A 13,257-nucleotide genomic window follows, 5' to 3' on the forward strand; every position below is an offset into this window, starting at 1 on the left:
TATTGACAGAAAAAAATACTTTGATGAGGTCAGAAGTAAATGGTAAATAGACTTGAGCTTGTATCGTGCATTTCTAGTCTTCGGACTACTCAAAGCGCTTTTACATCACATGTCACACCTACACATTCACACACTGAGGGCTGGTTGCCAGGTATGCTAACCATTGGAATTAACTAATGACATGTATACACATTCACACGCCCCTGACGCAGCAGGTTAAGTGTCTTCCCCAATGAGACATTAAAAATGTCCTCGGGACGACGACTCTACCAACTGAGCTATAATCGCCCCAGCTACAACTGTGGTTCACTTGTATAAACTGAAAGTAGTTAAATCCTACGATAAACCATTGTTTGGATTTTTTTTATTTTATTTTATTCCGACAACAAGTCCTATTTAACTGTCCTTAAAATGTGAAAATGTCCAGGTAAAACATGTACATCTAAAACAAACAAATCATGATAAGACTGTAGATGTTAAGAAGAATGGAGGGGTTTGAAATAGCCTTTGACAGTGAACAAAATATTTCAAAGCAGTTGATATAACCTTTGAATCCTAGCTGCTGCTTACTCGCTGACTACAGAGCTGCTTCCACCAGGTAGTCGGGTTCTCGATATGTTACCTATTTAACAGATCTGTACCATTTTTCTTTTTTTTGGTACCCTTCTGTTGGGGTCCATTCATTGGTTGAAAAAAATCGTTACTTCCCATGCCATAGTGGTGATAAAATAGGAACACAAGATTTATTTAAATATTCTGTGGATTGCAAGACACTCATTTAAAGATTGCAATTATGTCAGTGCATAGCACACGCTGTGATAAAAAGAAAGAAACACAAACTCCTCGACATCTTCCATTCTTGCCCCACGTTAGCCGAGTTGCTTTGGCACTGCTGTGATGTCACGCTATTACGTAGCTGGTACGGCTATCGCCATCTGGCCTACAAAGCTAGGGTATGGTTGGCTGTGGAAATACAAACAGGATCAGGGTTTACCATAGCAAACTGTGCTGAACCAAACCAGACCACTTGGTGGAAACAGGGTTGTTGTGTAAGATGAGAGTATACAAATCTTTCACCCTTGTTTATCTGTCATTAAAGCTCATTAGCTCGTGTAAGCCACAAGGTAACGTGCATGACTTTGTTATCATGTTATCCTTCTCATTGTACTGTGCAATCTTTAGTTACTTGGCCCAGTATTTGTTTGTTTGTATTTGCATTACAGTATACCAACCAACCAAACTCTCTCCTCCTCTGAAGAGGAAGCCTCAGAGGAAGCCAAGCAGAGAGAGGAGGAAAGAGAGAAACAGGACAGAGCAGGCCCGAACGAGAGCTCAGAGTAACGACATTACACACAGTGTTTCGATCTCAAAGTGTGAATACTAACAGTTGGCTTTGGCTTTCTGCGGAGGCTCAATGTCCACGACATCCATCAGAGCAGCATAAGGAGAAGAGCTGGATCCATTCACTGCAGCCCTGAAATGTGCAGAAAATAAACTCTGAACACATGATAAACATCATTTAAATATGAATTGAACATTTACTTTAATAGAACTCAGGTCTCGTTTGCAGGGGTTTCAGTGGTTTTCTTAAATGGAGTAATACGTGTACACATACCTCCTTGAGGGTGGAACCAGCTCTGTTGGCAGAGTCAGCGGCAGAGGCTGTCCAGTCTTTGCCACGTCCACCAGATGCATCGCCAGAATAAACTCCTCAGCTTTCAGCTTTCCGTCCTTATCAACATCAGCCAAATTCCTGAGGGAGGGTTACACGTTGGAAGTGCACAGTTTATATGGTGATGCACTCTACGATAAACAAGGTCTTTCTTCACTATTTGTGCTGGTTTGTGTGGTCATATTAGAAATGATGGTCACGCCAACATGTGTCGATATACATTATGAGCCTTGTCTTTGAGTATTGAAAAGCCAAATAAAAAAATGCAAACAAGGTCTTTCAAATGAGGTTAATCATCCCTTCAGAATCTTTACACCCCGAGTGTTCATGGTGCCATCATTTACATCAGTTTAAAAAAGCGACACACAGCTCATATATATACTTATCAAAGTTGTTTATTAAAGGTTAGGGATTTAACTTCTCATCTATCTGATCTCAACTGACATGTCCACAGATAGGGACCACATGGTTAATGTGCCTTTATTTCATAAGACACTACAAGCAGCCCTGATTTCCAGACAAATATTCCTCTAATAAACAAAGGCTGATGACACACACACACACACAGACACACACACACAGACACACACACACAGACACACACACACACACACACACACACACACACACACACACACACACACTTCTCTCACCAGATGGAAGCCAGCTGTGTCTGAGTCAGCATCGTGGTAGCCATGGCACCTCTCACCTGCTGACCTGGCAACAAGAGTGATAAATGTTGGTGAAGACAGACAGAGGGTATCGATGTGTGTTTACAGTGCTGGTATAATAGAGGCAGATTGACCATTTCACTTCAACATAGAGTTGAACATAGAGAAAAATAATTTAAAAAAATAACAAAACCAACTTCAGATCTGGTTTACAAGACTGATTTTAGTGTTTAATTATGTTTTTTAGATAAACTCACTTAATTCCCTGGGTATAACAGAACATGTTGATTTAACAGGCACCTCTTGTCCACACATGGTTTTATAAGCTATTATCCACCACAGAAACGCTATTTATGTTATCTATTTAATTCTGGACTGAACAAAATAAATAAAGTCACACCCTAAGAAATCTCCTGAAAGTCTCTCCAAATAGTGTGAGTATATTACTGTGTGTGTGTGTGTGTGTGTGTGTGTGTGTGTGTGTGTGTGTTGTGCGCTTGCTCGCACATGTACAATTTATAGCTTTTTCACGAGAACAGGTCCAACAAGGCTTGCAGAAACTGAACGAAAAGGCTAATGAATGCTTATCTGTGTGTGTGTGTGTGTGTGTGTGTGTGTGTGTGTCTTAAGAAAGTGTTTGAACACACCCGCAGCCTTCACTTCCTTAGTTAGCTGTGGCTCGATAAAGGAGGGAGGCTGCCATTATGAAGTCATATGTGAGTGTGGTTAATGAACAACCTCTCCCGCATTCCCAGCATAATTCTCTTTAGCATGCCCCAAACACTGTTACGTACAAACACATGGATAAACATCATACCAGTGAGGTATCCAGTCATCTGTTTATCCAGGCTGTTGAACTGCTGCCTGTATTTGAGTCTGGAGGCGTGTGGCACAGCCCAGTCGTTAGGAACAGCTGCCATGGGGGACATCACAGAGGGGGACGAGGACGAGGAGCTGAAAGAGACAAACATACCAGCTGAACGCTCCAAACCTCAGCGTGATTTTTCACTTCAAAGAGACAGACATGATAAATGACAATGTCATTCCTAAAGGAGGAATTTGCTTGAAATGTCAGTGTGTAGGTTTGGTTTATGCGTGTGTGTTACCTGCTAGATCCCAGGTCCAGCAGAGAGGAGGCCTTGTTCAAAGCAGCAGGAGCAGCAGAGGAGAGAGCCAGAGGGGAGGTATAGGGGGACGCAGAGTAAGGTAGGCCTGATGAAGACAACACACATTTGTGTTACACACTCTACTTTCTACAAATTCACTTTAAAATTTAAAAGCTAGCAAATCTAAATCCATTGTGTGCCCCGACATATTTTTACTTTTTACAACAGCTTTTACTAAAAAGGGAAGGGGAGCCCTGCACTGGGTCATTTATCTATTATTAAACAGACACGCCTGTGACCTTGTCAAGGACAGGGACGCTATTCATATGGAAATGAGGCAGAGACCTGACTCTGCAAAACCCGTGTCCACTTTTGTTGAGTCAAGTTTATTTTTTATTTTATCGTATTCCCTCCAAAATATTGAAATATGACATACTGCACTTTTCTGATTGGAAATATAATATCTATTCTAAACTCAGGACATTTTTCCTCAAAGAGGAGACAAAAAAACAGAATGTGAAAAAAACCCAAAACGTCTCTATGTATATAATCAAAACCAAAATAAAACAGTTTGTGCTCAGGGTGCAATAGATGACACATCTTACAAAACTGATTGGATCGTATTGTTAGAAAGAAGGTATTTGAAGTGTGCTATTTATAAATGTCAGTACAACGTGCTCTAATATTTAAATCTGCATTATTTAAATTAAAGTATGTTACTGCAAAACAAATAACATCAGGAGAGAGAACAGAAAGTTCTTTGCCAAAGCAGAATTTTCCTGCTTCGATTGATCTTTGTCAAAGTTCGATATACAACACACAGGCTTCTTCTGCAGCACGTCTTCAGTCAGACGAAACAGACGGAGGCCGTTTGGAAACTACATCTTCAGTTTTCAGACTGGACACAGTGCTCTGTAGCAGTTTGTTTGGCTAAGTTTACAGCTACAGACGACTACAGGCTGCAGGATGTTATTAATACTGTCTGATTGTTGTCATGCCACATGATAAATGTGGATCTATCAAATCAACCCTGTACGTCCTTTTTGTCGGTATGAAAGATCAGAAAAATCTATTAAAAAAAAGGTCACACTGCCTTCTAATTTGGACAGCTGATCTCGACGATGTCTACATGCACATTTAAACCCCGCCTTTTTCACTCAGACTCTGCACAGGGATTTAACAGCAATGCATTTTTTTTTTTTTTGATGATGATAAACTTTCTATTGATCAGCGTGTCACATGTGGCTCACAGTGTTAGTGGATCAACTGTGATCCATTGCACCACTAGTATCTACCAGTTGTCAAAGCTCCAGCTGGCATTGGATTGAACATTCCCATGGTGCCGTTCGGCAGGGTGGCGCTCCCCATGGTGGGCATCATGGGCCTGGTGGTGGATACTAGAGGGCTCAGGCCTGTTGCTGTAGGAACCAGAGGGGTGAGGCCTGTCATTGGGGTCAAAGGTGAAAGTCCAGGGGTTGACAGGGAGAGGGGAGCCAACATGGACAGGTTTGATCCTGGCATCATGGTCATGCCACTCAAACCTTAAACATAAAAAAATAAATACATGAAGTTAGAGAACAGAGCTGGTAAAGCTCTACACAGGACACATCTTTAAATAACAAACATATAAAGACAACAACAATACAGATACTGTACCATAAGCTGAGGAGGGGGTATTGAGGGTGGGGGCAGGCACTGGAGGCTGCTTCATGATGATTGGAAGGGCTAAGGGAAGCGATGTACCCTGAAGTTTTAGCTTAATGAGCTTCATAGCGATGGAAAACTCCAACCTGTCCATCTTCCCATCTTTATTCATATCAGCCAGAGTCCTGAGAGACAGAGCAGACAGGAAGTGATCAGATAGAGTGAAGGTACTCATAGATCAGTACAGATGTTACTCATTGAGGACCCATGTTGGACTACTGTAGGTGAGAGTCTGTGTGTTTCTTACCATATCTCAGCCAAAACTGAAGCAGGCAGCCCTGATTGGAGGAAAAACTTCCTCGCCTGCTCTCCTGCAGAGAGAAAGGAGAGAACAGGGAAAAAAAAAAAGAAAGAAATTGAGATAGATGTAAGCACAATAGTGAATCTAGTATGTTCCTGTCGAGCATGATTGTGCCTGCAGGTGTGTGTATTTGCCTTATCACCAGAGTATAACAAGAACGTGTGCCTCTCATCTATTTACATCTACCCGAGTATCATTATAGGATTCAGAAAGAACTTTAGTTTTAAGCATGTGGCAGAGGGATGTGTCTGACATCACCTTTAGCATGTTGTTTGAGTGTGTGTGTGTGCGTGTGCGTGTGCGTGTGTGTGTGCGCGCGCGTGTGTGTGTACCTGAGACATAGCCCATTGAAGGGGAGAGGGTGTCAAACTTCTTATCATGTTTGTCCCTCTCCTCAGGGGTGATCGCCCAAGTGCTTGTGCCACCTAGAGAGAGAAGAAAAATTAATTGAGAAGGAAAAAGGGGGGGAGGGGGGCGAGAGAACAATACGCATCATCACTAGATAAATATTAGACTGCTGCTAGGGGATTTGTATTGATTTCTGAGCAAATAGAGGAACCTGCAGGACCAGACAGAACTGAGTTTATGAGTGTCGCCAGAGCAGTTTGTTTACACATTTTGCCCCTTTTTCTCGTGCAACGCCTGAACTCTGTGTAAAATCCCATAATAGGATAGCAAAAACATGCCACTGATTGCTTCCATGTATGTGAAAAAAATAAGCTAACGTAATAGCAGAGCTTATTTACAGTGTTGTTTGTCAAGTCATTCTAAAAGGATCTCCTTATATGAAGGATGTGTGCTCTTTGAACAGGCCTACGGCTGTACCTTCTCACTGTTTAAATAAATCACATCTCATTCTGAGCAGAGCAAACACACATTAGCATGATGAGAAAATAACTCAAAGAATCATTTCTGACAAGCAGGGAAGCAGAAGGGAGGACAGGTGCATACAACACACACACACACACACACACACACACACACACACACACACACACACACAGACACACACACAGACACACACACAGACACACACACACACACACACGTGTGCAAATCAAAAAAGAGTACCAAGGTCAGCCAATAGGCATTAAGGACCAGGTATATTGACAGGGTGGCGTGTAGCTCAGTGTTGCCATAGTTTGGTCACTTTGTGAAATACTTACTCTTGCTTAAACTCAAACTAGATGGATTCATTTTAAAAAAAAGGCATTTTCTGTAACTTAAAGCTCATTACTGACTTACTACATAAAGTGGGGCAAGAGGGACCCACTAACACAATCAGAAAGAAAAACAGACATTTTACTAGACATACACGTGCACATGCTAGTACCAATGCATCAGTCTGAGACTTGATGCATTCGACTCTGTGATGGATCTGCAGAGCCTTAAAACACACACTCACACATACACAGAGACGTATGATCCTCCCCTCTCACACACACACACACACTGCAGAGTTCTTACCATTCATGTTTGCAGGTGGCAGGGACAGAGAGCGGGGGAACTCCCGACAGCGTCCTCAGCTACTGCTCGCAGCCATCTGCAAAACACACAGTCACAGCAGAGTCAGTCAAGTTGTCAATACTGCAGCCAAGACAGGACGCTGGAGTCTCTGAGAGAGGAGAGAGAGAGAGAGAGAGAGAGAGAGAGAGAGAGGGAGAGAGAGAGAGATCCTGGTCAGTCAGCAGAGTCAAACAGGGCTCCTCCTGTTCTCTTCAGTCATGAGCACTCTGGCCACATCCCAACGCTTTAAAACTAGCGGGCCATGTTCCAATACACTTACACACTGACCCTGTAGTGGCCAGATGGCAATACTACACAAGCCAGTTCGACAAACCTCAGAAGAAGACACTACTATCCAGTAACATACAACCCTCCATTTAGAAGTTATTTGGATGAGATTCAGGCTCTGATAGGAGGACGTACAAATGTTTTGAGTCAGAAACTGGATGATCAGTGGTGTGCTTGTGCTGTCAAACATTGGTTCTTTAAGCTCGAGCCCAAGTGCTCTGTAGTTTATGTTCATCGTGAAGCGCACACAATGCCTAATGCTACGACATGTGATAAATAACGTGTTTGATTTGTTTTTTTTTTCTTCGTCTCATTTGTCATGTTTTACACAACGCAAGCCAGGGCATGTTACACTTTGTCTCTTGTCATTTCTTTCTTCTTTTTTTTTTTTAAAGCAGGAATGCCCCTCCCCCCACCGCAACAGGCTTTTTATTAAACCACATTTTCCTTCATCGTCTCTTCTTCCTCGACCATTGTGTTAGCCTAACTCAAACCCAATCGCCACCAATTATTCTGAGGGAAGCTGACAGTTAGCTGTGGCGCCATCAGACTGGCCAATGGTGTGAATGCATGGCCAAAGTGAGCAGGGCTTCATCGTGTAAATCCAATGAGCACACGTTTTATTTAAATGCATGGTGCACATACAGTGAAGGCTTTATTCCTATTCATTTAGTTGATCTTTTGCCGTGTGTTTATTGGTTGTGTTCACATCACCAGGGCGATGAAAACGTGTTTTTTTTTTTAAATGTGATGCCATCCTTTAAAAGTCTGTTGTAACAGCCTCTGTGCTCTTTCACTGGTGGTTTTAGCGTCTAACAGTAGACTGTTGTGATTTATCATGAGGATCAGTGTGAGCGACTGCAACAAGGAAACTTCAACATGTTGAAGTGAAGGACCGAAAAAGGCCAAACAAACCGTCTGAGTCATTCCCAACCTGTCTTCCTGTCACTCATGACCATGCCTTTCTCAATGTCGATTACATCAGGAGTCGCACACATTCTTGTCCAGTCACGTACATGCAAAGCGAGTGTAGAAATGAGGCTGCTCTTGCATCAGCCAGATTTTAGTGGCTTTGAAAAGGTTTGTAAGGGTTCAAGTTATTGCTTCAAGTGCAAAGGAGGAGGTGCTCAATGTCACCGACTTTTATATCGTTTTGTCAGATAGTTAGCTTTATAGAACGTCTTCAAAATTGTTAAAAAAAAAAAAAATGCTTCAAATGGTTTGAGGGGAAGTTTAGCTGCAAAAGGATTTAGGATATGCTGAACCACATCACAGACTGAATGAACCACATACACGAGCTCCATGTTTACCAAAGACTAGTAAATGTGCCGGCTTTGCCCCATGTTTACAGGCCAACACTAACCTGCCTGTTTAGATATGACACAGTGTTCTGCTGTGGGACGGACTGTGTGAACTTTTGCATTAGAGGGTCTCAGTAAAACACAGACACAGAAACTGCATCACATCAAATAGAAGAACAAACTATTTCAGTTTAGGTGCCTGTGATTCACTATGTGCTATTCTGGCTCTGTCGCTTTCACTCTGATATCATTACTGACATGTTGAACACCTGCTTCCTCCTTCACTATCTCTCTCTCCCATCAGCCCGTCAGACTCACATGATGGAGTCAGAGGAGGAAAAGGAGGAGAGAAATTCCATTCCGCCTGCTCGACACTTCCTGCCCGGTAACCCTTAGAAACACGAGCATTTCCTCATCCGAGAAGGCAGGAAGTGATCATGGAGTTTGACGAAAGGAAAACTTTGATGTCTGAGAAATCAAGTCAGGGGAGGGAACTGGGCCGTAAAAGAAACGCAAACTGATGAGGGATTTGTAGGAAGGTAAAGGTCTGGTCTGGCTCATTGCAGATATGAGCATAGTAAAAGAGAAAATGACTCAGATCACGTGAGATAGTAGGAGTGATGGTATGTGTTCAGATCGATGCTCTCACAGGGGCAGAGAACAGCAAGGAAGGACTAATCTAGTGCCTGCCATCTGTCACTCTGCACTCTCTCCTTATGCATTAAGTCCTACTCTCCTTCAGCCCGAACTACTCACTGTTTGTCCTCTTCTTCTTCATTCTGGTGTCGTTCTTGATGTGCAGTCATTTGAGGCATACAAAAACCCTGGAGTCTGATTGTTTGCATACAGTATATACATTCAGAACATATCCGTTCAAAGAGTCCTGTTTGGACTTTGTAGCAGTCCAAACACAGGTACAGTGAGATAGAGGTCACAGGGTCAGTAGACTGGAAAAGTGATGTGAAGAAATGATGTATTTTTGTCGGCCAACCCGGAAGTAGCTTCGCCATGGGTCCGAACGAGAATTCACACAGACCTTATTTCAGGCCTCTAACTACAAACCCATTCAAAATCCCCATTGACTTTTAGAGTTAGGAACCCGTGGCGCTAAATTGCTAACTCACGTCCGGGTTTTAAGACTCATTCCTGGGCCAGTCTAAGTGATACGATCTGTGGGCCACAGTTACAAAACATCAAGGTACAGAGATTATGCAATAACTGATATATTTGCCCCAAAGTCATGTCATGATCCGTGAAGATATTTTATAAATTGAAGAATATAAAAAAGGGGAAACTTAGAGTGGGTTTTTTTTTCTGCTTAATTTTCGAGTCAGGAGGATGACCATGTATTGCTGTATTGATACTTTGTCCCGTCTGTAATGTCAAACCAGAGTTTTAAAACCAAATGGACACAGTAGTTAATAATCTTTGGTCACCACACAAACATCTGAATCACTAATGTCTGTGTTTGTCTTTTATTTGCAAAGTGAAGGAAGGCTGTATGAAGATGCCTTTAATTGCCATTCCTGTCATATAATTTGAACTATGTTAGTTTTGGGAGAGCAACACATGCTTTGGCCTCAACACGTGGAGGCTTTGTTTCCTGTGGAGCCAGTGCCTAAAAAGTAAGTATTGACTCTCCAGGTTCCAGTCCATGAGTGTAACCTCTGGTAACGTTACACTGCAGGAGATTGAATAAATAAATTAAAGATAGCGGAGGAAGTTTGACTTTGGGGTTTACAGTTTCTGTCGGACTTTTGTTGACTGGATGACAGCGTAGCCACAGGACCCACTGATCGAGTGAACGGGCTGATACCAACTCAGCGTTAAAAACCTCATGCAAATCTTTTTCGACAGCTCCACCTCCCATATTCTACTTGGCCTGTGATATTAAATTGCACAAAGAGCAACGTTGGAAAGTCATCACAGCTCGGTGAACAAACAATATGTTTCTACTATTCAACTTCTGGACTGATGCTATAAAAGTGAAAGCCCATCCTGATTCCTACACACAGTAAAATGGGGCCATGAATACATAAATAGGTAGATGACTCACTCTGGGTCCACGCCTGCAGTGTCTGAGACAAACTCTGCCGGAGTCATGCAGAGGTGTGGAAACATCTACAGGGTATTCACTTATTATCAGCTGTCAACAGATAAACAGAAACAATATCCAAGTCACTGGATTATCACCAAGTACTTGAGTAACACTAAACACTCCATCAGCATGTATCCATGTAAGCCTCTGCCTCTTCCTGCATGTTTGAAATATCTTCAAACTTTTCTTTATGTAAAAAATGGTACAGTGATCATTCATACTGCACCTTATTCTCCAATGAAGTGCTTTACATGTTCACTTCCCTCCCACATGGTGAACGTCACAGTGGAGCAGTGGAGGCTGTTCACCGAGTTTCTGTTTGAATGGTCTCACATTGAGCATGTGTGGTTATAAAGACAACGACAATCACTGGTTGTGATTGTTATTACCAAGCTTCCTGCTTTTGAAATCAACACTGACACATGCTCATTGCTTCACTTCAAGCAAATCCAAAGAATAAAGTCTGTCCATAGCATAGCTTCCTTTACCTATACAGGCTATGCCCAAATCGTTTGCATATGAATCGGATCTCAATACAGGCAGTATTAAGAAAATGAGAACTCAGAATAAAACAGGTGTGGATTAGATGTTGTCATCCATATCCAGATAATAAAGACAAAGGTGCAAAGAACAGGTAAGAAGACTATGAGCCACAGGAGATCCTGTGTGCTTTGTACTCAGGGTTCATGTCTTCTTTCTTGTTTCCATGTCTCTCTATGAAGCTCAAAAAGACGAATCAGTCATGTACACTGGTCATTTCAGGAATTAGCAGGGGAAGGAAAAGTGTGATTCATCATGTTCACAATGACTCTGTTGCCGTTCAGTGTGTCAGTATGGCATGGCTCTGAGATAATAAGCTAAATGGAATGCACCCCTTATGATATTGTTTGTTATACCAGTGGTTTTTGTATGCCAAGTCTATTTTGTCTTTTTTGATGAAGACTTGTTTCTCCAATACAATACAGGGCAGTCACAGGTCGTTCCCCTCAGGTCATTACTACAATTAACCACTAATACGGAAGAAATTCCTGACTGGAGTGTGATTTGTTTTACACTGAAGTTGTGGCTTAGGCTTAGCCATAATTAAAGATGTCGCCAATGCTGAAGTGCCAAAAGTGCATGAGTGAATTCAACACTGGGACATTTCTGCCTCTTCGTCTGTATATACAACACATGACACTGTTGGATAAATATCCTGACCTTCACTGCTTCAGCGGCAGCATTAACAACACACGTCTGTCTTTCTTAACTTCTCTCTCTGAGTGCATCTGTGTTATTATTAGGGACGTAACGATTCACTCACCTCATGATACGATTCACAATAGTGAGTTCACGATATGATTCTCTCTCAAGATTTCTTTGGAGAGAATCTGGAGGTGATTGGAGCTTCTTATTGTGCTGTTGATTAAATGCTGCATCATATTGGTTGTGCTGCTTGTGAAGTTCTCTGTCTTGTTGTGATATTTGAACACAGTTTCTGTCTTGGGAAGCCAAAGTGCTTCCACTGCCATGATAACGTCTGCTTATTAAAACCAACCTCCTCGGCTCTACAGCTGCTGACACTTCACGATATTTACTGCCACTCATTTTTCAGAAAAACCGATTCGAACCTTGACACCTTTACATCCCTAGTTATTATAGTAAACACTCTTTTTTTTCTGGGGCACTGGTAGCCTAGCTGTTATTGTGCTCATCCCAGAGGTTTAAATCCTTGAGAGCGGGCGGCCCCGGTTAGAATCCGACCTGTGGCTCCTTTCTCGTGTGTCATTCCCCACTCTCTCTCTCACCCTGGTTTCTGACTCTAGACACTCTTTCTGCATTATTGTTTTATTATACTGGGTATTTACTGTATGTCTGATTCATTGTAAAGAAAAGTTATCACCTAAATAATCAAGAAGGAAACAAAGTATGCAATGAAATGCAAGAAAAGGCCGAACTGACTGTTTTCGATGAACCTTTTTTTCTTCTATTAATCGTTTCACTTCCTCATTCCCTGACTGTCTTTTTCCCTCCCTGTATATCTATGTCCTACTGCCTCTATATCCATACTACAGCAGCAGTGTGACCCTGACCTGTCCTCATCACTCCTCTGTTCTGAAACAAACATGGCCTGTTGTTCTATAAAATGATTGATTTTCAGCTGCTTCACTCACTGACCTCACACAGATGACATCAACTCTATCCACAACTCCCTTTCTGCTCCATGACACCCTCTCTTTGTGCTTGTTTCTACAGTAAATCTAACGATGCTCCTTTTGCAAGCTCTGTCCTTTCTGTACCTCATTCTCTCTCCTTCACTCATTTTTAGTCATCATGGTGTGTACTCTCCTGTCCCAACACACTCTGCATTCAGCAACTCATCCAGCAGTCGTTTGATATGCTCGCTGAAGTGCTGCAACTGACTTGATGAGTAGGCCTATATGTCAGGAGTCGTTTGGTTAATGCTGCTTGCACTTCCGTGTTGATTTCTTCAAAGGCTCGCTTCTTTGTTGTTCTTTGACCCACCCTGGCTTTTGGCCATATATCAGGAGAAAACACACCAGGAGTTGAGAGGACTTGAAGGACATGTTCATGACGAGGAGATAAAAAGATATGTTTAACTTCCCATCA

General features: G+C 42.2%; 2 protein-coding genes across 3 annotated transcripts in view; one reads left to right on the forward strand and one right to left on the reverse strand.

Annotated features, from left to right (window-relative positions):
• Positions 1–13,257, forward strand: part of LOC306821742 (uncharacterized protein) — a gene marked incomplete at its 3' end in the record, with an annotated part of 90,361 nt that overhangs the window by 37,522 nt on the left and 39,582 nt on the right. The gene's annotated exons all lie outside the window — the stretch shown is intronic.
• Positions 1–13,257, reverse strand: part of itsn2b (intersectin 2b) — a 31,427-nt gene that overhangs the window by 16,600 nt on the left and 1,570 nt on the right. For both annotated transcript variants that reach the window (XM_079340094.1, XM_079340093.1), the window contains exons 2-11: positions 6,922–6,997; positions 5,787–5,879; positions 5,401–5,464; positions 5,106–5,278; positions 4,745–4,990; positions 3,450–3,555; positions 3,161–3,297; positions 2,326–2,389; positions 1,616–1,753; positions 1,386–1,474 (exon numbers count right to left, since the gene is read on the reverse strand). In XM_079340094.1, the coding sequence (XP_079196220.1) occupies positions 1,386–1,474; positions 1,616–1,753; positions 2,326–2,389; positions 3,161–3,297; positions 3,450–3,555; positions 4,745–4,990; positions 5,106–5,278; positions 5,401–5,464; positions 5,787–5,879; positions 6,922–6,928 (1,117 nt within the window). In that variant the 5' untranslated portion in view covers positions 6,929–6,997. The remainder of the gene's footprint in view (positions 1–1,385; positions 1,475–1,615; positions 1,754–2,325; positions 2,390–3,160; positions 3,298–3,449; positions 3,556–4,744; positions 4,991–5,105; positions 5,279–5,400; positions 5,465–5,786; positions 5,880–6,921; positions 6,998–13,257) is intronic.

This window comes from Symphodus melops (assembly GCF_947650265.1).
Source record: "Symphodus melops genome assembly, chromosome: 3".
Taxonomy (NCBI): Eukaryota; Metazoa; Chordata; class Actinopteri; order Labriformes; family Labridae; genus Symphodus; species Symphodus melops.